The sequence below is a fragment of the Eublepharis macularius genome, chromosome 16 (assembly GCF_028583425.1).
Source record: "Eublepharis macularius isolate TG4126 chromosome 16, MPM_Emac_v1.0, whole genome shotgun sequence".
Taxonomy (NCBI): Eukaryota; Metazoa; Chordata; class Lepidosauria; order Squamata; family Eublepharidae; genus Eublepharis; species Eublepharis macularius.
Window position 1 is genome coordinate 3,141,991 of NC_072805.1, and position 25,567 is coordinate 3,167,557.

At 42.4% G+C, this 25,567-nt stretch overlaps 1 protein-coding gene across 4 annotated transcripts in view; it reads right to left on the bottom strand.

The window, feature by feature from the left end:
• SCUBE1 (signal peptide, CUB domain and EGF like domain containing 1) overlaps positions 1-25,567 on the bottom strand; it is a 441,848-nt gene that overhangs the window by 364,510 nt on the left and 51,771 nt on the right. For all 4 annotated transcript variants that reach the window (XM_055000435.1, XM_055000434.1, XM_055000433.1 and 1 more), the window contains exon 3: positions 15,906-16,034. In XM_055000435.1, coding sequence (XP_054856410.1) covers positions 15,906-16,034 — 129 coding nt within the window. The remainder of the gene's footprint in view (positions 1-15,905; positions 16,035-25,567) is intronic.

The following is a 25,567-nucleotide window of genomic DNA, read 5'->3' on the forward strand; positions in this document are numbered from 1 at the left end:
AGAAATGCCAGTGGTAGCACAGCAAGCATGACTGCTGTGTAAAATACGGAGGCCCTCAGCCTGAGGGTGGTGGTATGGTGCCAGTCACACAAGATGCCACACAACTGGATTCAGTGATGCAGAAATAAATTATTATATAGAAGGGGATGAAGCAAGAGACCAATCTTTTCATTTCCTCTAACAAATATTTTGTGTTTATACAACATACCAAGCCTTCCAAAAGTTGTTTAGTTTCTGTTAACAATGTACAGTACTTTCTGACAGAAACAAGATCTAACTGAGTTGTTGGACAAAGTCAAGATAAACAAACGCCAGCAACAGAACCACTCACTTGTGAGGCTTGCGGCCCACATACTACACACAGCGGCCATCCAAAGACTAGAAAAACAAAACTCAAAAATCATCACAAAAACATTGCTCTCTTTAATCATGGCAGTGATTATGCAATCTTAAACCAATTAATGCAGCAATTTTCTTGACGTTTTACATCTGGAAGCTTATGAAATGATTTCCTATATGATGGTAAATCTTTCTCAGGATATCTGTGGTGTGATTATACTGATAATTTTTTAAAAAAGGAGAATCCAAGTAAACCACATTTTGTGCCAACTTTTAAAGCAATGTGGTTCCCACTTGCCTGAAGTGGGTGTGGATTTGGCCTCAGCCCACTCCTACAGAAATGGCATGTTGGGCATTGGCGCAACACTGGTTGGAGGCCACAGTGCCGGGGGCGGGGGGGGCCACTTCAAGCCCACTTCACCCTCAGAGGCAATGGGACTGGCATGCTTTGGGATGGTTTGGGCCTTTCCATGAGCAAAGTCAGGGACTGGATGGCCATAGAAGACTGGTGGAGTCCAGAGTGGCAAATTCTGGCAAGTTGCAGGGGAGAGCACAGGCTTTGACGGTTTTGCCCTCCTGTCTTTGGGGCTTTAGCACAGCCACATCTTCCTAGTGCAAAGTGTTGCTGGGCTGCAGCTCTAGCAGCGGGCAGTTGTACCCCAATCGTTGCTTCATTCGAGGCGGGCTTGGGCTAAGGAGGCTTATGGGAAGGTTGGATCTTTGGCAGTGGGTCAGGGAATTAACAAAGATGGAAGGGAATACTAGGAGCTGTAGTGGTTCTTACAGGATAGACCCAGGTATCCCCTTGCAACTTTGGCATAACCCCCTCTTCCTCCTGCCAGTACACCCTTTTCTCCCTATTCACAAAGCTTCATTAATCTACCTCTTCTGTTTTGTCACTGGACTTGCTGATAGAATTGCCAAGAATGTACAGGTAGGGCACAAAATTAGTATGCAGTAGAGCCCAAGCTGATAAGAAGCCCGGGGTGGGGGGTAGATTGGAAGTGATTCCAATAAAGGGTTTGTGTGAAGTGAGTAATTAAATTGGAACAAGATGTCATATAAGCCGGCAAAAGACGGGGTGAGTCTTGATAAAGGCCCTCAGCAAAAGAGACAACCAATCCAGTTATCTTCATCAACACATGACAGAGGTTCCAATATCTGCAAATGGATTACCAGAATAGAAGCAGAGGAGAAATCCTGATGCCTTAAGGGGGTGCTGGGAAAAGGTTCGGAACAGAGCACTCCTGCAGCAACGCTCAAACCATAATTTGTTGTGGGATTTATCTCACAGATTAGCAAGACGGGAGAAAGTGTGTTGTGGTTCAGCAGTGGAGGCTTCGTCATGTGTGAAGATAAGTACACAGTACGTCACAGGCTGTTGCCGCTCCGCCCAGTGAATAGGAAACAAATTGTTTGGGTGGCTGGGTGTACAGTAGTTTGGCGCACACTGGGACTCTAGGATGCACTCAGGTGCTCCACCAGATTACATGGAGCACTGGCCAGGCCTGTTGCCCTCCGTAAGCGACACTGCACTGCAGTTTTCCATAGTAGGTGAAGAACCTGTCAGGAGGTTGGCATCTAACTTCCTCCCCACCCGCCCCTTGCCAGGGGGGATGATACAGCTGTAGTTTCTTTTTCCTTTCAGGCCAAACATCCTCTGTTTAGCCTGCTGACAAGTCGACCTTGAGGGCCTAGATTCCCACAGGCAGAATGTCCAGCCCCCAGACAGGGGGGCCAGTACTTGGAGCTACATGTACTACTGTTTGTTGATACTGTGTCATTCCGAACAAAATCTCCGTTAAACCTTGAACTAGATTTTTATAATAAAGTTCCATTAAACCAACCAGTGGAGTTTTGTGTAAAATCCTGGCAGGGTCCTTACAGAACCACAGCAAGGGGCACACCTTTTTGCCCACCCTTAGTAACATTCCTTCTCTGGGGAACTGCTGTGTTTCCAAGAACACAGTTTAAAAACCACTATTCTGCAGATGAAGAAGCTTTAGCAGTGTAAACCGTGGCAGTCCTTCCATGCCTTGTTTTCTCTGCCATGGGGCATGTGCCAGGGCAAGCAGAATCTAGGGTTAGAGATCAGGCAGCCCAAGCCAAAGACGATCCAAATTCACATTTATTTAATTTGGTATATAACCAGCACAAGTCTCTACAGCAAAACCAGAGTAACAGAATAAATAAAGACACACTAAAATTCAAGCTATAAAAATACATTAAAACCTATCTACAAGATTTACTTTAAAATTTCCCACCTTCTCTATAGAGATTAAAATCAAAGTAAAAAGATACTCGTTCTCATAAGTCCCTGGCCTCCCAGCTACATTAGGCTTTGTCTTTACGAATCTTGTGGGCTATAGCTAAAAATCTGGCACAATTCAGTATGTATTGGGGATTGGGATCGAAAAGGAGCTTTTGGCATATTCTCTCATCTGTAAGCCCATAAAGCCTCTTTAATAAGGGATAAATAAGCTTTACTCTGCTGTCCTCATAGAACCTACAGTGCAATAATACGTGATCCAAGCCAAAGATGCTCTGGGGTCCTCTAAATACATTATGTTACAGTTATGTGGGACAAAATATTGCTAAATCATAAGCATTTTGTAAAATACATTAAAATAAGAGCAGATCCAGTACAAGTCCCCAGGTCAAATCTGACTCAGCCAATACTTTTCCCTTTGGGGAACTCAGCACCTTCTTAATAATAACAATAATAATATTTGATTTATATACCGCCCTTCAGGATAACTTACAGAATCAGATTCGGTTTCGTTTTTCCAGCCATGTCGGACGTTCCTCTCCGCAGGTCCAGGGGGAACTGTCTGAGCAGCCTGACCGGGCGGTTGACCCGTGAGGGTTAAGCCCCAGGACTCCTAGTGAGGGAGCCTGGATCCGGGGCGCCGCAGGAAGAACCCCCTGGAAGTAATGCAGGGGGTAAATTGCCTGCTTGCTCCAACGGAGGCCGGCAGACTTGCGCAGCACCGCGTGTGCTGCCGGGCCATGGAGAACGGCAATAAGCAGATTTAAGGTGAAGACCTGTAAGTAAGCGAATCCCTTCTGATTTTTAAGCGTATGCGAAGGATCGGTGGGAATTGAAGCTAAAAAGGCGCAGACTTCTTCCCCTGCACCGAGTTTCGGAACTTAGTTGGCGTCCCCCCCCCCCTAAGATGGCTACGAGAAAGCAGAGCCCAGCAATGAATAAATCGGTGATGGCAACGTTACAGGGGAAGGGGGAAACGCTGGAAGAGTTGGTGAGACAAGCAGTTTTCGATGCTGTGCAGCCCTTTGTAGCGAAACTGAATGAAATGGGGCAAAAGGTTGATTCAGTGGAGAACGAGGTGAAAGCCATTAAAGAAACAGCGACCGGAGCAGAGCAGTCTGCACACGAGAACGCAGTACTCATGAAAGCAACAAGCAAGGAAGTGAAGCTTTTGGAGAATCAAATAACAGGATTACAAGTGGACCGTGCCCAAACGGTATTGCGTCTTCAAAATGTAAAAGAAGAGCAAAGTGAAAATTTAAAAGATTTGGTGTCTGGACTTTTGGCGCCATTCGCAAAGGCAACTAAAGAAGAGATAAAAAACGATATTTTGGAAGTCCGGCGGACATCTTCAAAGTATGCAACGAAGCGGCAGCTGCCTCGCGAGATTATTATTGACTTTTCATCTAAGAAGACTCGGGACACCATCTTAGACAATTCGTATAATGTGGACTTGGATTATTTGGGCAATAAGGTTAAAATATTGAAGGATGTTCCATTTTTGGCTCGTAAAAGAAGATTCAAGTATAAAGGACTTGCGGCTTTCTTGAGGAAATGTGATATAAAATATAAATGGCTGTTTCCAGAAGGCGTCTGGTTCAGATATAAAGATTAAACTTACAAGATCACATCGGACGCGCAGCTGACAGACTTTTTGTTCAACCATCAGGAGTTTCAGCAGGAAGAAAGTTCGAAGTCTGAAGGGGAAAGTGGGGGGGAGGAAAGAGCGGGCGCAGCTGCTCCAGCTGCGCAGAGAGAATTGAGACCGAGACGCAAGAGGGGGGGAAGAAGTCCTGATCCTGAATATAATCTGTATTGTATAAGACCTACCAATCTGATAGCATATTAGAAAGTTAACTTTTAAGAAAAATTGCAGCATGAAGGGAATACAAGACATGTAGTGTAGTGTTTGTTGTTTGTATGTTGATTTTTCCTTTTCCCAGTTCTCCCTTCCCTTTTTTTTCCCCCTCCCCTTTATACTTTTGTAGTCTTCTGTAGTTTTTTTATGTTAGATATTAAAAAATAATAAAAAAAACTTTTTAAAAAAGGATAACTTACAGAATCACAGAGATGGAAGGGGCCATACAGACCTTCTAGTCCAACCCCTTGCCCAAGGCAGGATGAGCCTAAAGCATCCCTGACCAATATTCATCCAACCTCTTCTTGAAAACTGCCAGTGAAGTGGAGCTCACCACCTTCCTAGGCAGCTGATTCCACCTTTGAACTACTCTGACCGTGAAAAAGTTCTTCCTAATATCCAGCCAGTACCTTTCTGCATGTAATTTAAGCCCCTTGCTTCAAGTTCTATCCTCTGCTGCCAACTGGAACAGCTCCTTGCCCTCCTCCAAATGACAGCCTTTCAAATATTTAGAGAGAGCAATCATGCCCCCCCTCAATCTCCTCTTCTCCAAATTAAACATTCCCAAGGCCCTCAGCCTTTCCTCATAGGGCTCAGTCTCCAGACCCCTCATCATCCTCGTCGCTCTCGTCTGCACCGTCTCGATTTTGTCACATCCTTTTTGAAGTGAGGCCTCCAGAACTGCACACAATACTCCAGGTGTGGCCTGACCAAGGCAGTACAGAGAGGGGCTATGACCCCCTGCGATTTCGACGCTATGGCCCCTTTGATACAACCCAGGATTGAATTAGCCTTTTTTGCCACCGCATCACACTGACTGCTCATATTCAGTTTACAGTCCACTCTTACCCCAAGATCCCTTTCACATAGACTACTGCCCAGAAGTGTATCCCCCATCCAGTATTTGTGCTTCTCATTTTTGTGGCCCAGATGTAATACTGTGCACTTATCTATGTTGAATTGCATCCAGTTCACAACCGCCCACTTCTCCAGAGTATTCAGGTCTTGTTGAATTTTAACTCTATCTTCTTGTGTGTTTGCCACTCCTCCCAATTTGGTATCATCAGCAAATTTAACTTAACACCCACTCAGAGCGGTTTACAAAGTACGTCATTATTATCCCCACCAATACAAGGAAGTGTGCCAACACAGCTATTATTATTATTGCAGCACAAGTAAATAATACAATCAATGTAATCCGTATAAACACAACAGTTTCGATTCCATTCAATACAATGTGGCTGCAAACTTGTTCCAATGGAATGAGAGAGTCAAGTCCCATATGTTAACGGAGCCTCTTTATCACAGGCTGCAAACGGTGCCAATTGAAGTTAATCGGTGGCGTCCAAGATTTATGAACTCCAAGGTGGCGACGAGCTATACCGGTCTATTCCTTTCGGCTCGTTTCAAAACCAGTTCTTCATCAGGCCACCAGTGTCCTACAATTTATATCACAAGCTATCAGAAATCAGCCCAATATTGGCTGCCCCTGCATTGCCGTCTGCCAGTTCATACTTACAGTTAATCAAAGTATTTCGTATCCAAACTCAAAAAGCATTCCGGTTAACATTCAGGTTTAACATTTACAGATCCAGCTCCCGAGTTAGGTGCGGGGGGCGTAGATATCCACCATTAAATACAAGCCACTAAATCAATTATCAATTACCATACAATTAATTAATTTAAAGACATATCAGTACCAGATACATTTATTTCAAATGACTAATGTCTAAGAGGGACCTTAACGAGGGAAGGGGGGGGGAAAAGGCAAAGGAGAAAGAAAAACAGGAAAGAAGAGAGAAGGAGGAAGAAAGAAGAAAAAAACCACAGTATAAAAAGAAAAAGGAGCCAGAAAAGGGGGAGGGAGCAAGGAGAGGGGGGGGGGGAAAGGGAGGGGAAGAAAACGGAGAAAGAAAGCGAAAAGAAAGAAAGCCAAAAACCAGAAACAGGGGGAGAAAGGAGCAGGGGAAGGAATGCCAGTTCATACTTACAGTTAAAGTATTTCGTATCCAAACTCAAAAAACATTCCAGTTCACATTCAGGTTTACATTTACAGATCCAGCTCCCGAGTTAGGTGCGGGGGGCGTGGATATCCACCATTAAATACAAGCCACTAGGTCAATTGTCAATTACCATACAATTAATTGATTTAAAATCATATCAGTACCAGATACATTCATTTCAAATGACTAATGTCTGAGTAGGACCTTAACAAGGGAAGGGGGGGGGGAAGGAAAAACAAAAGAGAAAGAAAAGAGAAAGAAGAAGAAAGAAGAGGAGAGAACACAATATGAAAAGAAAAAGGAGCCAGAAAAAGGGGGGGGGGAGAAGGAGAGAGAAGAGGGGGGGGAAGGAGGGGGAGAAAACGAAGTAAAAAAAGGGGGGCGAGAAGAGAGAAAGCCAAAGACCAGAAACGGGAGGAAAAAGGGGAGCGGGGGGAAGGACACGTATGGATCTGGAAGGAGGGAGATGCTTATATGTTTTTATGTTTTACGCATGAGGTTTAAAGGAACACCGAGTAGTCAATATCGTTATTCAAACCCTCTGGGAACATAGTATCTAATCTAAAGATCCATCTTATCTCTGCTTGGAGGAGCATACGTTTATTAAAACCAGGGCTCTTTACCACTTCTAAAACAGAGAATCTGAAACTTCTATCCCCTCCGTGTTTCTTTCGAAGATGTTGGTAAAGGGGTGTGTCTTCGCTATGGGTTTTAACCCTTGAGAGGTGTTCCTGAATGCGAAGGCGCACACAGCGGCTAGTGCAGCCTACGTATGACATTGGACAACAGCATTGTAAGAGATACACTACATTGTGTGTATTGCAAGTAGAAAAGTCTCTTGGCTTTATTGGATACTGTATCTTGGGGAACTTCAGCGTGTTAAGATCTGCACTGAGGGCGCACACACTACAGTGGCCGCAAGGAAAGTGTCCAAGTGGTAAATTGGTTTGCTTGGCTCGGTCCGCGAGGTCCGAGTGTACTAGAAGAGTGTACTAGAGGAGTGTACTCCCCCCCCCTCTCCTTGCTCCCTCCCCCTTTTCTGGCTCCTTTTTCTTTTTATACTGTGGTTTTTTTCTTCTTTCTTCCTCCTTCTCTCCTTTCCTGTTTTTCTTTCTCCTTTGCCTTCCCCCCCCCTTCCCTCGTTAAGGTCCCTCTTAGACATTAGTCATTTGAAATAAATGTATCTGGTACTGATATGTCTTTAAATTAATTAATTGTATGGTAATTGATAATTGATTTAGTGGCTTGTATTTAATGGTGGATATCTACGCCCCCCGCACCTAACTCGGGAGCTGGATCTGTAAATGTTAAACCTGAATGTTAACCGGAATGCTTTTTGAGTTTGGATACGAAATACTTTGATTAACTGTAAGTATGAACTGGCAGACGGCAATGCAGGGGCAGCCAATATTGGGCTGATTTCTGATAGCTTGTGATATAAATTGTAGGACACTGGTGGCCTGATGAAGAACTGGTTTTGAAACGAGCCGAAAGGAATAGACCGGTATAGCTCGTCGCCACCTTGGAGTTCATAAATCTTGGACGCCACCGATTAACTTCAATTGGCACCGTTTGCAGCCTGTGATAAAGAGGCTCCGTTAACATATGGGACTTGACTCTCTCATTCCATTGGAACAAGTTTGCAGCCACATTGTATTGAATGGAATCGAAACTGTTGTGTTTATACGGATTACATTGATTGTATTATTTACTTGTGCTGCAATAATAATAATAGCTGTGTTGGCACACTTCCTTGTATTGGTGTGTACTTAACTATTGTGGAAGTGTAATCTTCTCCCTTTGTTTTGATTATTATCCCCACGGCAAAAGGACAGGGGGAACGGTCCCAAACTCCAAGGCAAAAGGCACACTAAAGACACGCCAAAAGACCGCTGCTGCAATCCAAAGCTTTATTCACAAGTGCTGAGGGTCAAATCAAGAAGACAGGGGAGCACCCACACTCTCTGGCTGCTCCCAGCGGGAGATTGGCAACGGGTTTGCCTGGCTAAATTGTCCCATTTCGCAAAGCTCACAGCTTCATCAAAAGCCACAAATAAATTCTACAATTAAATATACAATACATATGTTGGTTACATCACAAACTGAAACAAAACAATGTACATTTTATTTTAAACAGTGTAACAAAATTTCAATAGAGATTGCAACAAAACATTACCTTAGTGTAAAGCAAGACAATGGCCCCTAATGGTCTTAACCAGGAGATAGATTTCACCCCATTTCTGGGGTAGCTTTCTAATGCAAAATTGCAACAGACAAGACGATTTGCAAAAGCTGCTGCTGCCGCTGGCTTTCTCTGGCTCTTCAGGCAGCGATTCTAACAGAGAGGGTAAGGAACAGAAGGAAAAGGGGCGGGGGAGAGGGACTTCAGTTCCCAGAAAGACTTGCGAAAACGATCAAGAGTCCTTCACGTGAAAAATGTCACTTGTAGCTTGGCTCTAAGACTGCTGCCATTAATTCAGGAAAGGCTACCAGAAGGAAGACTGAGTGATTTTGGAATGTGCTGTGGTTCCAGACAGCCCTTGATTACAATGTCAACCTCCTCGTCACTCCTCGTATCATCAGGGTAGAAGTTCTGCAGGACATGAGAAGAAGGAAACTATGGTGGCTTGAAGTTCAGATTGGCCAGAGCTTCCAGACATCTGACTGCTTCTGATAATATTGTTCCTCTGATTTGCTGGCTTGACAGTAATGATGCTATGACAGTAATGATAAAGTAATGCGCAAACTACTCGGCCGGCCTCTCTGCTGTGGCCTTGGTTCACTGTTTAGCTGAGACAACCTGCCCTCTCTACTCTAATGAATTCCTGACAAGGTGTATTAACATCACACATTGTCATTTGGATTTGGTTTAAATTTTCATATCTTGTATTATATTATTGATTTTATATTGTATTTTATGTTATTCGAATATTATTAATGTTGTTAACCATCCTGAGCCCACTTGCGGGAAGGGTGGGCTAAAAATGCAATAAATTAAATTAATCAAGATTATGCTGTTGGCAATCATCATGTCCATCACCTGTTCAAGAGTCTTTCCTAGTATCTGGGACCCTGATATTTGGGTCAGATTCTCTATTCTGATGCAGTGTTATTTGGGAATTCCGGATATATTCAGCCATTATTCCCTATGGGGGAAAACTATTTTGGGGGAGCTGGGAGGTATTTTTCAAGCAAAACTCCACCAAAATTGCAGGGGCTCTAGTCCTTCCTGTCCACTAAAGACCCCCAAGTTTTAAGAAGATTGAGCCCAGGAGTCAATTATGTTGGCAAGGTGACCTCAGCCACTCTCCATTATTTTCTTATGGAAGAAAAATTCCAATACTTTCCAGAACAAAGAAACCTTAACCAAACACACAGGGGCTAACCGCTGGGAGGTTGCCCACCACCAGCAGACCCCTGGCTAAAAGTCAGTCCCAATGCAAGCTGAACCAACAAAGCCCAACAGAACAAATGTTGAACCAGAGAATCCCATCAGACCTATTGTCAAACCAGAGAATCTCAACAGAAACAAACTGAAGCAAGGGACACTATTGCAAGCCCAACAGAACCAGGGTCACTCACAGAAGCCAGGCAGAACTTAGGGCCAATATGGGAACACCACAGAACAGAACCAAGTACCAACACATGAACCACCAACCTGGCACAAGGTAACACCAAGCAAAAACAGTTGTTGTCACTCACTGGCTCAGAGGAGCCTAGAGAGAGCTGTGAAGCTGTCCTTCCCCACTGGCCCGCCTGTTCCCTCCTATAGCTGCAAAGAGGAAAGTTAACATGATACATGAACAACACAACAACATTCACTAGCTTTATTTGGGGTGTTTCTGTGGGTTTACTTCTGTTTTAATTTAAAATTGGCACAAATGGTGTCAAATTCTCCCCCTAACATCTCTCTGAACCCTCCTGTTACAGTGCCAAGAGAACATTTTTGGAGCTGCTTTTAACTTTCTGTACAGAATTGTGCCAAGGTCCAAGGAGTGTGCTGGCTGGGCTGGTGTTTCTTTGGTGGTAAGGCGATTCCAAGTTGGAGTATGCATTTTACAGAGTTTCAACTGGATGAAGTTTAACTTTGGGAAGAGCACTTTTCCCCACCTTCCCAGCACAGACTGACAGAGGATGCAGGCCACAAGGCTGACTCACTTCGCTCTGAAAGTCCAGACGTGGGAAATTGAAGAGTGCCAAGTTGACTTTCAGGAAGACCAACTTCTCAACCCTCCAGGGGAGCAGGGGAGCGCAATGGGGGCTGACAATGTCATTCACATGGGAGAAGACACACTCACTTTGCACATGTGTTGGAAGGTGTAAGAGGAATCCCTGAACCACGAGAGAGAGGTCTGGCCAGACCACCTCTTTCTTGGCCCAGTAGCTCAGAAGACAACCAGCAGGGCTTAAAGATAGTCCCTGACTTTTGTCTCTGCTGAATCCATGCTCATGGCCTCATATTCCCAGAGGAGCCAAGCGCCTCCCAACTGGCCACCATCTCCATGGACATCTCAGTAGTGGCTGTGGGGGAACTTGCTAACAAGGGGAGGTGCAAAGAACAGCAGAGCTGGTCTCCTCCTCCTCCCCATCTGATGGCAGGGTGCCCCTTCTGGCCTGCATATACTGAACCCACTGAGAGAGCTCGTTTCTCAAGGTGTTGTGCTTCCAAGCCCACTTGGCAATGCTGCTCTTGATGTTTGGCATGACCCAGGGTTGCCATGCCAAGATGAGACCACGATGGTGAAGTCTGTAAGGGGTCTAAAGATCTTGACTACCTAGGAGGTGGTCAGTCAGGCCTTTTGGCTGAACTGACCCTCCCCTTTCCATGTGTCACTCTCCGAGAGTCACATAGTGAGGGCGGCCTGCTGCTCCACCAAACGATCGAGCATGTCATGGGTGGAGTCCCAGAGGATGCTCATGTCACTGATCTGGGAATGCTCTGGCATGCCTGTGAGCACCTCGCTCTGGCAAAGTTGCAAAGTAGTTTTCACGCTGCACAAGGAGTGACCTGAGATAAACCAGCATCTCATGATGAGACACTGGAACTCCTCAAAGAACCCAGACCCAAAGCGCCCTTCGCCCTAAAGTGAAGTTTTTAGGCCATGCGGTAAAGGCAGTTGAGGCCCACTTGCTCTGCTGCTGCCTAGGTGTTTGTGCTGCCACCAGTCACCATGTATCCCGTGGTGGTGCCCCTGCCTACGCACTGCACTAATTGCTTCTCAATAGCAACAGTGATGTTGTCCGCTGTGTGCGGAGCAAAACCTTGGGGTAGCCGGCCCAGCAGTCCCCCCCCCTCACCTTACACTGGTCATCCCACCACCAACCAGGTCATCTGGTTGCCACCAGTGTGTAGTTATTTTTTATTTATTTATTTATATTTCAATTTATATACCGCCCATCCTCAGGGGCTCTGGGCGGTGAACAGTTTAAAATCAATAAAAACAAGAAAACAACAATACTAAGTTAGACTGAGGGCAGATCCAGATGCCCAATGTGAAGTGCACAATTCTCCCAGCAGTGTGGGAGAAATATGCCTTCACATACTCCTTGGCAGTCCCATAAAGGTAGGGCACCATGGTCCCGCTCAGCATGGTGTGAGAAGGGGGCATGTGCCAAGGACAGACTTCTTGGAGCAGCCTATTGAAGCTGACATCCTCTACCATGGAAAAGGGATATCCATCTAGAGCGATCATCTAACCGATGACGTGAGTGACCTTCTTCTTTGCCCTCCGGATCCCCCCTCTTGGCACACTGGTGCCTTCCCCACCAAGCATCTCCCTTCCCTACAGGAGACCTGAGGGGAGAGCTCTAGAGAAAGGACGACCCCACTCCTGGCTTACTAACAGCTGAGTGGCACCAGCCTCTCCCCCCCCCCGGCAAAGAAGCCCCGCCTGGTAGTGCTTCTTCAAGTGTTTCCTGAGTTCAACAGTTGAGAGATGAGCCAGGTCATTCCATCGACTAATACATGCCCTACACAGCGGACACTGTACATAGTGAAAGGGGAATCCTCCATCTTCTGGAAATGCTCCCGGAAGGCGTGGATGTAGGGACATCCACGCTGCCCTGCAGCTGCAGACACCCCAGGAGCCGCTGCTTGTGAGGCACTCAGAGCACACACACCATGTCAGGGGGTGGGGGGCAGGGTGGATAAAAATCAATGGTTTTTTTTAAAAAGTAAAAAAAATCGGATTTTTTAAATTTAAATCGGATTTTTTTTATTTAAATCGGGTTTTTTTTATTTAAATCGGATTTTCTTAATTAAAATGCTTTTTGAGGAAAATATATTACCATCCAAAGGTTATTCCATCATGAAATAAAGATTAGTTTTTAATTATGTAGAATAAGGCTGTATATGTTTAATTTTTTTGGTAAATAAATTCCATTAATCCATTCACAATGTCATGCTCTTCCAGAGGTTTTTGTAAGATTATTGGGCAGTTTCTCTGCCTACAAGATATTATCACAGATGCTTGGTTTTGCAGTTCTCAAAACTGAATTTCTGTCAGCTCAGCAGAGATCACATGCCTCTTCTTCACAGCAAAAATGTTATAACATGAACAGAGTTGAGAAAAAGACCTTAATCCTATTGTTCTACAAACCTATGAAGACCGAATCAACCCCTTCAGTGCTAAGTTTCAAGAAGTTCAGTGAACAGAAACAATATTTTTCTGATTGTTTGGAGTGGAATAGATCTGCACAAGAAGAAACTAAGTGTGAGGAGGGAGGGGCAAGCAGTACAAAATGAAAGTGAAACTTTTTGAGCACAATACTGCTCAAGTCTTTGGATCTTTTGTGTGTATGACCTGAGGTTTATCACATTCTTTCCTTGGAGGAAAAAACCTATAATGGCAGCAGGCCGTAAAAGAGACCCAGTTTGGGAATACTTTAATGAAGTTCCTTTACCTATCGGTAAGGCAGGCATCTACTTGCATATTAAAGTTATACCAGCAAGAATTAGTCTTTATGTAGAAAACTATGATTTAAATCAAGCCTTAATGACTAGTGATTTAAATCGTGATTTAAATCAGTTTGATTTAAATCAAATCCACCCTGGTGGGGGGAGAAAGAGATGGCCGAGGGCGAAGGGATTGATATGGCAGCAGACAGGGGGCATTTCCTCAGTCTCTTCCTCTTCTGCCACTTCCATCCTCTCTTCCTGCCTCTTTCTCAAAGGCTTGCTACTGATCTTAGAGGAAACCAGGGAAGGCTCACCGGGGCAAACTTATCCTCTAGTTCCGTCAGCATCCTCTAGGTCTCCGGGGTGAACTCGAGGACCGGAGGACTCACAGTCTTCAAGTCCACCCCAAAAGACACCTCATGCCGCTCCTCCTCAAGGGCCCCTTAACCTGACATACTGTTCAGGCAACACAGGTTCCCAAAAGGGATCTTTTAAATCCTAGGCAGGAAAATGATACTTCCAGGGAAAAAGAACTGGTCATGAAATAATATGTACATATTAAGATATTTTATTGATACATAGGCTTAACAAGAGTTTCTTCCCACCATTCACATAAATGAACGTTCATAATTCAGCAGTTTCCCCTTTACAGAAAGAAATTTCAAGAATAAATCAAGCTTATCTTAGCTACTAATCCTATGCAATACATAATCATAATGCCATGATCTTACCAATCACAGAGAGAGAGGGAGAGAGAGCAGTCTTGCAAGGAAATGGCCTAGTCGTACCGAAGACTCCTCCAAGCAGTCAATGCCTGGCTTCCTCTGGTAAAACTTCCTTTCCCCTTTTGCACCGCAGTGCACATACCCATCCTCCACGACTAGACCTTTCTATCCTTATACTCTAAATCATGGGTCCATCCCTATGACTTTAGGATTAGTGGACCAATCATAAAACTCCAAGCCTCCCTGTCAGAGCCACATGATCATGTCATCGCTTTTGGATTCTCACCAACTTGCTGTCCGGGGGGACATGTTGACACTTGGCATAAATTCTTTACATAGGTACCCCCTTTCTCTCTGAAAACACACAAGTCCCTTGTGCCTTCAAAAGTTCTACTTCTTATGCCCGGTTAAGTCAGAGAATTCTGACCTCATGCTGATTCAGGACTATTCCCCAGCCCTTGATCTAGTATTCGCATCAATCAAATACAGAACTATTTCTCTGAGACACGTCAATTTGACTTTGCTTTCAGCTCAACAAGACCTATTCATCTGACAGCCTGCTGTTTAGGCCCAAAAATCAAGCCCAAAAGCCTGCACTAAGGTATGTTCTGACAATCTGAATTTATCTATACATTGGACTAAACTTTGCTGTCTAACACCCTGCTGGACTCTTCCTCCCCATTTCTCGTTCTGCCCCCACTAGTACTACTGTTAGAGTTAGCCTGGTTAAGCTGCGCTGCTCTAACATACTACAGCACTACCATACTCACCCACACATTTTTTCGTGTTTTTTTTTCTTTTCAGCACCAAGCCAAATCTGACTAGCCTATTCTAAAAGCTGGCTAATTGTTGTGAGCCAGAAAAATGTCCTATTATTAAAAAGCCTTATTTAGGTTGTATGATATTAACTAACTTTACACTAGTGAGAAGTTTTATTCTTCTTCAAGACTCAAGCAACTCCCTGAAACCCAGACTAGTATAGGTCAGCTTACAAACACTTCTTTTCTAGAGCACCTGGCCTGGCTTCACTGAAGCCAAAAGTCCAAGAGCAAGGTGAGCAGTCTAGTTAAATTTTTTTAATATGGGTGGCCTCTCTATCTATTTGAAAAAGGAAAGTTTAAAGGGAAAAGAGCACTACCCATGAACCCTTCTTAATGCCTACACAGGCCTTTCTTGGGAAAAACTCTGTGGGTCTCTAAGCTGAAATTTTTTTTAAAAAAAGAAGGGCTAAACCTAGCCTATGTTAAAACCTCCCAAAATGTTTACATAGCAACAACTTACTCAAAAAGAACAACCCAAGAAAAGAGCACCCCCAAACTTCACTAGCTAACAATCACCACGCTGAACAACGCTCCTCTTACAGTTAAAAAGCACCCCCTCCCCCAACCGGTCAGCAACTAGTCTCAAAAATAAACAGGAACGTGGCACACCTTAAACCGGGGGGGGGGGGAAGCAATCCCCTCAAGAACAGGCAGCAACTAAGCAACACATTATCAAAAATACCCTCCCCCCCCAACAGGAAATCTAGTCTAAAATATAAACAGCAACAAGGAACTCTTAAAACCAGAGAAAAAGCAACACCCCACCACAACAACATTCAGTGACTCTTAACGGCAAATAAATAAAAATAAGAAAAACAATTCCACAACAGCAAAAGCAATTATTAAATATAAACTTCAGTTTAAAAATGCTGGCCTCTCCCCCCACCCCCACCCCCCACCTTGCCCTACCTCTCCCCAATCCAAGGCCAACCCCACTTACCCAAAAAAGCAGGGGCGGGGGGAACAAAAGTCTCTAAGACTCTCAAACTCACCCAAGCAGTTGTGTCCATCATGAGCCAGCATGAATCCATCGTAGCACGTGCACCGGTAGTTTCCTGGGATGTTGATACATTCATGCACACAACCTCCGTTGTAGAAATCATTTTCACACTCATCTATGTCTAAGAACAGAGAAAGGGTAAACCACCAGTTTGGATTAGCAAAAGAACACTCTGCCAGATATAGCCATGAGAATGTGTGAGAAAGGACACCATTTTAAAGAAGGATCCCTTTAGAAACGGCCTGGCATTCTTTTTCCAGATTAAGCTGCCTCTAACAGCATCAAAACTTCCACTGATGAGGGAGTACCTTAAAAAAAATTGTCAAGAAGAAAACCAAACTAGAGATGTCAAGTATTTCAGAAGAGGCCTGGCATGTGGGTCACTGCCTGCTAGTAGACAGAATTATAAATTCTCCCACAACACAGTTTTTGTCATTGAGTGACTGGCAAGAATACTCTTGGAACAAAAACCACAGTTCACAGAGGAAATGATTTTGCCGCCATTGACTCTGTAGACACAGAAGTGCCAGCCATGTGATGACTTATTTCGAAAGCAGGATTCATGGGGCGGTTGAGAGTAACTTCTGCAAAAAGGCAGGCTCTTGCCCCAAGGAGCTTCCAGCCTACATTTCAGCAGAAGGCTCTGCTCAGAAAGACATCCTTGAAATTCAAAGAGTGTAAACTCCCACGGGGAAGAAAAAACGCCAAAGAGCGCTCTCAGACCACTGCTTTCCAACGACGTGATCAAGTGGAGCGCAAGTGGAGCGCAAGTGAACAGGGAGGAATACATGTGAGTCTGTTCACTTGCAGTTCAAGTGTAATCCGTCACTTCTAGCTTGGCCCTCAATGAGCCAAGCAACTTCGTTTGGACGATCTCATCTCATGGACTGAGGCAGTAAGTGACCTTTCAAACTTTACTACTCCAAATGAATATGCAGTTTTAGAGACGGAGCGTAACACCCAGATATCTCAGGGAAATCCTCCCACTCCAGTCTCAGAACTGTCTCCTAAGGGGAACAAAATGAGATTGCAAACCTCCCTAAACACAGGAAAATATAAGGAGACAGAGGACTTCTAAAGCCCTATGGAAAGCTACTTACTAGGCTTCATAGGAGACCACTGTATTTACACAGGACAAACAATACTGGCCACTTCCCAGCAACTGGACTCTATAACTTGCAAAGATTCCTTTCCACTAACTTCAGCACTAACTTAACCTCCCCCCTTTATCTGGGTCTGCAGCTCCCATCCAAGGGAATAAATCCAGCTTGGGAAAAGTGACCTGAATCAGCACGAGGGAAGAGAAAATAAGGCAGGAGCTGAAGGGAAGAGTGAGCAAAGAGATCCCAGCATATCAGGTCGTTTGCAAAGGAACCAAAGTGCCCTGTTTATAGCAGAGAACCGTATAAGCAGTGGACGCTGGACAAACAGAAGAACAATTCTGGACTCCCTGAGCCGGATCTTACACACAGAGCCCCAGTCGATTTAGATGAAATTGAAAGACTCGCTCGGATCTCCCATAACATGAAGATCCTTTGCAAACTTAACAGCCCTTTAATACTAACAATGCTTTTAAAAATGAGAAGATTTTTAGATACCTTTAAAATCTCAGTCAGCAGAGTTTATCACGAAGAGAAAATGACCTCACTTTTATCTCTCAACCATGACCCTCCCATGCCTGCAATCTCTGCAACTACAAGCATAGCAAGGTCTGGCTCTCAGCCAACACAACTGCCAGAACACACAGAAAACGATCTACTAGGAAGCCAGAGGAAGCTCAGTCTGTAAGAAAGTCAGAGGATTTGGAATCTACTGTATTAAATTTAGGTAAAGGTAGTCCCCTGTGCAAGCACCGAGTCATTGCCTTCCCCAGTCAGCTACACTTTAACCCCAGGAACCTGGGTACTCATTTTACTGACCTCGTAAGGATGGAAGGCTGAATCAACCTTGAGCCGGCTGTCTGAACCCGGCTTCCACCAGGATCGAACTCGGGTCGTGAGAAGAGCTTGGACTGCAGTACTGCACCTTACCACTCTGCGCCACGGGGCTCCTTTACCCTACCTTTTATATTAAATTTTAAAAGATACTTACAAGACCTTCAGTCTAGAGCTATTTCCATAGCCAGCTCCCAATGGAGGGAAGATGTGGAAAAGACCTCTAGCCAAAGCACAACAGAACCTCCAAAAGAAACACAAAACTGTATGACCACTGGACACTCATCAATCTCCCGAAAGCTCTTGGAGATAAAATCCCCACTATTCAAAGGTATCTCTACAGACAGAGATGAACTATTGAGTACATTGCCAGCAGGGAACGAGCTACTCGTTGATCTCCCTCTAGAGAAAGATCACAGAACCAGGCTTACTCAACCCTCAGATTCCACAGAAGAAATGCTTACACGAAACCCTAGTTCAGACCCCCTTTCACCAAATATACTTGTGTCAAATGTTTCAGTTCTTAGCCAAACAGCTGACAAGACTGATTTTTTAAACTGAGTGAGCCACAATCTGCAAGCAGCACTCTCTCGGGACAGATTAAAATCCTCAAATGGAACAGGATTATGTCAGATCCTGAAACTTTTCCATTCCTGACAAACTTTGACTGCATTATCATGCAGGAATTCTGGCTCTGCAATCCCTGAGAACTGAACAGGTATAGCTCCTTCCACTTACCTGTCCAGAAGCAAAAAGGGTGCTCCAACGGGGGCCTAGTCTGCTTCATTTCAAGTAACTTGGACAAACCCTCTCTCCTTCTCCCCTGCCCTATAAGCTCGGCAATGGCAGTTAAGATCGCCACAAGCCCAAAGGAAGTCTTGCAGGCAACAGGCTACTTCCCTCCCCAAACCACCAAGACACTCGATGGGTGACCTTAGAGGACTATTTATTGGATCTACAAAGCAGTTATCCTCCGGCAATCATGACGGGGGGGGGGGGAGGCACTTCAATGCCAGAATTGGTTTAAACAACAATGAACTACACCTGACTTGAATACTGGCCTAACCTATCCCAAAGGACAGCCTTCTAAATGAAGATGGTCCAGAAAATCAGCTTAAGCTGCTATGAAAATGCTGCACACCACTAAAGCGCAAAACTTGAAAAGGAAGATGATGGTGGAACAAGACTGCCAATCAGCACTGGAATCCATGACACTGCTCACTAAACTGCATGGCCTAGTCCTGCTGAACTCCAAGGAAAGGAAGCAGAAATCAAACCATCCTTATCACCATACAAAGAGCTGGTTCAACAAGGACTGCAGGAAGGCCAAAACCCAAGTTAAGCGGGACTATAAGCTCTTCAGGCACGGCAATACTAAACCATCACAAAGCATTCATAGGTACGAGCCAGAAGGGAATATAAAACCACACTGAAGCAGAAAAAACGCCAGTCTATGAAATCTCTGTGGGACATGATAATTGCAGCTGCCAAAGGGAAATCCAGTGTATCTTTATGGCACCTAATTACACCAATACTGAAGCTACGATGCAACACTGCAACCCCCATAACGTCAACTACCTGGGAGAAACATTCTAAAAACTTCTATAAGAAATGTAATGTCGAACCAGAATTGGACTTTGAAATCAATCTCAAGCAAGTTCCAAAACGGGAACCTGTTACTTGTCTCAAGGTAGTTGAATTGATCAAAGCTTTGAAAACAGGGAAGTCCCCGGGCCTGGACGTGTTCCCTGCCGAGCTTCTGAAGGTAGCCCCCAGTTGGTGGGCTCAAGTGCTTGCACCTCTATCCACATGGGTAAACTCGAATGGAATTATACCAGACACCTGGGAAACATCACTGATTACACCCATCTACAAAAAAAGCAATAAAACTGATCCAAGCAATTATCGACCAATCAGCCTCCTGGCAATAATTGGCAAACTGTATGCATCTCTTTTACAAAAAAAATAGTTGGATTGGATAGATAAAGAGGAAGTGCTGGGGGAGAAACAAGCTGGCTTTAGAAAGGGCCACTCTTGTGTGGACCACTGCTTTACGCTTGCCTCACTGGTAAGCAAATATGTACTCGATGCGCCTGGCTCCCTGAATGCAGCATTTATTAACCTAAGGGCTGCCTAAGGGCTGCCCTATGCAAGACTATGGAACAAACTTAACGCTGCACATCTACCCAAGAGATTGTTAAAGTTGATAATGAACCACTACTCCGAAAATGTATTACATGTCAAACTAAACAAACTGGGATCTATATCAAACCAAATACCTATCCAAAGAGACATACGCCAGGGCTGTGTTCTTGCACCTCATCAATTCAACCTATATTTAAATGATTTTGTTCCAGGCTTGCCAGGCATCTCCATCCACGCACCACGCTTGGGCAACTGCCCAGTACCTGCCATGCTGTATGCTGATGACGTTGCCTTGCTCTCCAGAACCCAGTTCGGTCTGAAGCGAGTTATTAAAGCATTTATTGCCTGTTACAGTAATGAACTCTTGGAGATAAACGAAGACATTTCCAAAATCATGGTGTTCTCAAAGTCAACAAAATGATTAAACAACAAATGGAAAATTGGTGCATACGAATTACAATTGGTCAACAAATTCAGATATCTAGGAATCGTCTTCCAGTCAAATTTATCCTGGTCCAAGCATATTCAGTATCATACACAGAAAATCGGCTTAGCTCTACTGGCTTCAAGGCTTCAAGGAAATTCTTCTTTATTCAAGAAGCTCAATATGTACCAGCACTTTTGAAGGCATACAAGGCTCTTTTAATACCACGCATACTACTATGTGGCTCCCCGATCTGGTTCCTGGGCCCAATCGAACAACTTAAGCTCCAGTTAACCTTCTCCCAGAAAATTCTTGCTCTGCCACCATGTATAGCCTCCACAGTCATACAACTTGAATTGGGCCTTCCAAAAATCTCAACACTGATCTGGGGTGGGGGGCGTGGCATCTGTGCAAGATGGATGCATATTGAAGGAGCTCCAGCTCTCCCCCGCCTGGAAGCATGTAAATAAAGCTTTTTAAAGCTTAAAGTTTGAGAAGGCTATGAAAAAGCAGGGGCTGATGAAGAAAAAATCACCAACAAAAGCAGTTAAGTGCTTGCAAAACCTCTTTGAAGGAGCTGACTTTGAAGTGCAGAAAAGCCAAGGCCTGGAAAGCAAAACAAACATGGCCGAGGGAATACTGGAAGCTAGTGCAGAGGTAAATAAACAGCTTTTACTCTTACCTAAACAAATAGCACAGCTTGAACAGTCACTCTTAAAACAAATGTCGGCTTTAATACAGCCCCTTTCAATGCAGTTGGCAGACATTAAACTAGAGCTCAGTAAAACAAATGCAAAAGTTGAAAATGCCCTGGATTTGGCTCTTATGTCGCAGAGGGATATTCGTGAGCTCCAAGATACCTCTGACTCTCATGAAATGAGGCTAATTAACCTTGAAGTGGCTGCCCGAAGAAACAATTTGAAGATAAGAAACATAGAAGAGTTGCAATCTATTAATGATAACTTAATCACAATGCTAACTAAATGGTTCTCCGAACTGCTCAATTTACCTAACGATGCAGAGCTAACCATCACTAAGGCTTTTCGACTGGGATCTGAGCAGGCTGCCAAAAAGAGAAATCTTCCAAGAGATATCATTGTGGAAATTGCAGACCACAAAATACGCAAGCAACTAATGGATGTGACCAGAGTCAAAAGCCCACTTCTTTTCAACGAAAAGCCAGCTTACATCTTTCCTGATTTACCGGGTGAAGTGTTGTCCAAAAGGAAGGACTTAAAATCAGTCACTTTAGCCTTGCAAAGAGCTAACATTCGTTACAGATGGAGCAACTTTATTAAACTCTCTGTCATGCATAATGGAAAACAACTGATTGCTTCAAATTTAGATGAGGCTGAACAATTGCTGCAGAACTTGCATGTGGAGACTCCGATGGATGTCAGCAAGTATAGTCAAAAAAGAAAATTTCCAACACCTTCTCCTCAAAAAGGGAGTAAAATCCCTATTCTGGACAACTAATTAAGAACAACAAAAAAGAATTAAGCTTAATGTGGGAATGTGTTTTTGAGTTTAGTCAACAGTTGAGGTGGAAATTCTCTGCACGTTAATGTTCATCTTATTTTTCCAGGTGGGGGGAGCCTAGGGTGGTTTCTTCAGTGTGGCTCCTGTTGGGTTGATAGTTCCAAAGGGTTGGTTTTTTACCAAATAGCTAGTGTGTGCAGTAACACACTAGTCCAAGTGAACTATAACTGTTTTTTTTTCCTTATAAAAATTTCTACAGTTTTATAGCTTTGAGCTGTTACTAATAAGATTTGGGGGAGGGAAGAGGGGTATACTGTTATAGGGTTAAGGGGAATTGTATTGTGGAGGGTCTTGTTACTATAAAAGTTAATTAGTTTAAGTAGTGATCTTTAATTTTTTTTTTTACATTTGCTAGAACTCAGCCTCTAAAGTGCACCAGTGTAAAAATATTTTATTTTATAGCTGCAAATTAAAATATTGCTTATTGTATATCTAAGCTGCTAGCTTAGTGTTCTTTGGCTTCTGTTGAGTTAGTTTTTAAGGGTTGGGTTTTTTTTTCTCTCTCAACAAATAGCTAGTGCGTGAAGTAACACACTAGTCCACGTGATTTATAATTGTCTTTTTATTTTTTCTTACTCAAGTTTTTATAGCTTCATATTTTTATATTTTTAATGCTCTGTTACTAATAAGAACTGGGGGAGGGAAAGGGAAATAGTATTAACGGATTATATAAAAGTGATTTTTGTTTTTTATAAAAGTTAATTAGTTTAAATAGTGTTTTTATAGATTCCTTTCTACAACGCTTGATAGAGCTTAGTTGTTTGTTTTTTGAGATTTAAAATGTATTAGAGCAAAAATACTTAATTCTACTGTCACAAATCAAAATATTGCTTACTGCAATCTTTGTATCTAAGCTTACTAGCTTAGTATTTTTAGTACTGCTTTAATTTTAATTTTGGCAAAGAAACATAAAAAAGAGGGGGGGAAGAAAAGAGGAGGAAAAAAGAGAAGATTAGCTATTTCTAAGTTGAAGAAGTGTTTAATTTTTGGTCGTTAATAAGTATCTGATAAGTTATTTGAGAACTATTTTTTCTTATAACAAACAAAAATAGATATGGCAGACCATCTCAAAGTTATTTCCTTTAATGTACGTGGCCTTGGAAATCCGATTAAGAGAAAACGAATTATTTCTGAATTATCTAAAACAGGTTCAGACATTATTTTACTACAAGAAACTCATTTTGATTCTAAACATACAAAAAACTTGAAGTCTAATCGTTATCATTTACAATACCATGCAGTTGGGACTTCCAAAGCAAGAGGGGTGTCTATCCTTATTTCAAAAACTTTACCATTTCAACTTAATGACTTAATTAGAGACTCTAAGGGCAGGTTTCTATTCATTAAGGGTACAATTGAAAACCAGCTATACACCTTTGGTTCTATATATGCACCTAACCAGGACCAACTAACATTTATAAAAAATTCTTTAGACAAATTTACACAATTTAGTGAAGGCATTCAGATTTTAGGGGGAGATTTAAATTATATAATAAATTATAAACTAGATAGATCTAGACCCAAACAGAAGACATCTAAATATAAGAATGACTACTCCGGTCTAGCACGCCTTTTAGAGAACAATAACCTGGTTGATATTTGGAGGTATCAACACAAAAATGAAAAAGATTTTACCTATTTTTCTTCAAAATACAACATTTACACTAGAATTGATTATTTATTAGTTTCTGATTCAATTACAGACAATATAGTCAGCTCTGAATTAGGTAATATTACCTTGTCAGATCATGCATGGGTCAAATGTTCATTACAAATCAGTCCAAATTTTTTCAAACCAAAATTTTGGTCATTCAATAAGTCCTTAATTACCAATCAAACAACAGTCACAGAAATTAACAAGATTATAGAATTAGCTATCATTGATAATAAAACAGAAAACATTTCACCAAGCATACTTTGGGATACAGTGAAAGTTGTTACAAGGGGACATTTAATATCTCTTTCAGCACATATTAATAAACAAAGAAATATCCTTAAACAGGAACTCCAAGAGAATATAAAAATGTTAGAAGCTACCCATAAAAGAACATGCAGTAAAAAAATTTATAAAAAATTACTATCTCAACGTAAATTACTTGAATCATTAGATATCAATAAAATCCAAAAAAAGCTACAATACGTTAAAATAAATTACTGGTTCAATTCACCCAAATTTTCTAGACTTTTGTCCCACAAGATCAAAGACAAAGAGACACAAAGGTGCATTAAGAAAATAATCGACACTAAGGGAGTAGCTCACACCACAACAAAAGAGATTTTGAATGTTTTTGAGGATTACTATACTCAGTTATATACATCCAAAAAACCAAATCAGAAGTCTATTTTGCAATTTTTACAGTCACTAGCAAATTTAAAAAAACTGGACACTAAGCATCAATCTCTTTTAGATAGCCCAATTACTCAACAGGAAATATCAGAAGCAATAAAATCATTGCCAAATAATAAATCGCCAGGTCCTGATGGATTTCCATCAGAATATTACAAAAAATTTATCATGCTTATAAGCAAACCTTTAACTGAAGTTTGTAATGAAGTTTTAGAATGTGGTAAGATGCCTCCTTCTTGGACAAATGCTTCAATTACTGTAATACCAAAACAGGGCAGAGATGTTACCAACCCGGGGTCTTATAGACCCATATCCCTTTTAAACCAAGATTATAAAATCTTCACTATGGTTCTAACTAAAAGGATAAATTCATTCATTTCCCACTATATTCACCAGGACCAATCTGGTTTTATTCCATCTAGAGACCTGACTAACAATATTTACAAAACTCTAAACTTAATCTCATACTGCCAAACAAATAATATAGAGTCTGCTTTTATTTCTCTCGACATTGAAAAAGCTTTTGATTCCATTGAGATCCAATATCTTAAATCAGTGTTAAAACATATGTGTTTTGGTGATAAATTTCTAAGAATGATAGGCACGATTTACTCACAAAATACAGCTCAAATTAAAATCAATGGTTTTTTTTCAAATAAAATTGCCATTCAGAGAGGTACGAGACAAGGTTGCCCACTTTCCCCCATTTTATTTATTTTGGCTATGGAACCCTTAGCAGAGACTGTTAGGAATGACACCCAAATACAAGGGATTACCACCAAAATTTACAACTTTAAATTAAGCCTTTTTGCTGATGACCTATTGCTCTATTTGGTAAATCCAATTAAATCGATTATTCCCCTACAGGAGACACTAACAAAATTCAGTAATATTTCAGGGTTAACAATTAACCAAATGAAATCTCAATTGCTCCCAGTCTATATTCAAAAAGATTCAATTACCCATCTAAAAAAAATCTGTAATTATCGTTGGGTCTCTAAATACATAAAATATTTGGGCATTAATATCTCTACAGATTTGAAGCAACTGTTTAAACTAAACCATAATGCAGTTATAGAACAAATAAAATTGAACTTAGGCAAATGGAACAAATTAAATCTCTCTTGGTTTGAAAGGTATCATATAATTAAAACATTTATTCTGCCAAAACTTTTATTTCTTATGAGAGCAATTCCACTCAAGATCCCGCAGAAAACGATGAAAAATTGGCAAAGTTTGTTAAATAAATTTTTATGGAACTATAA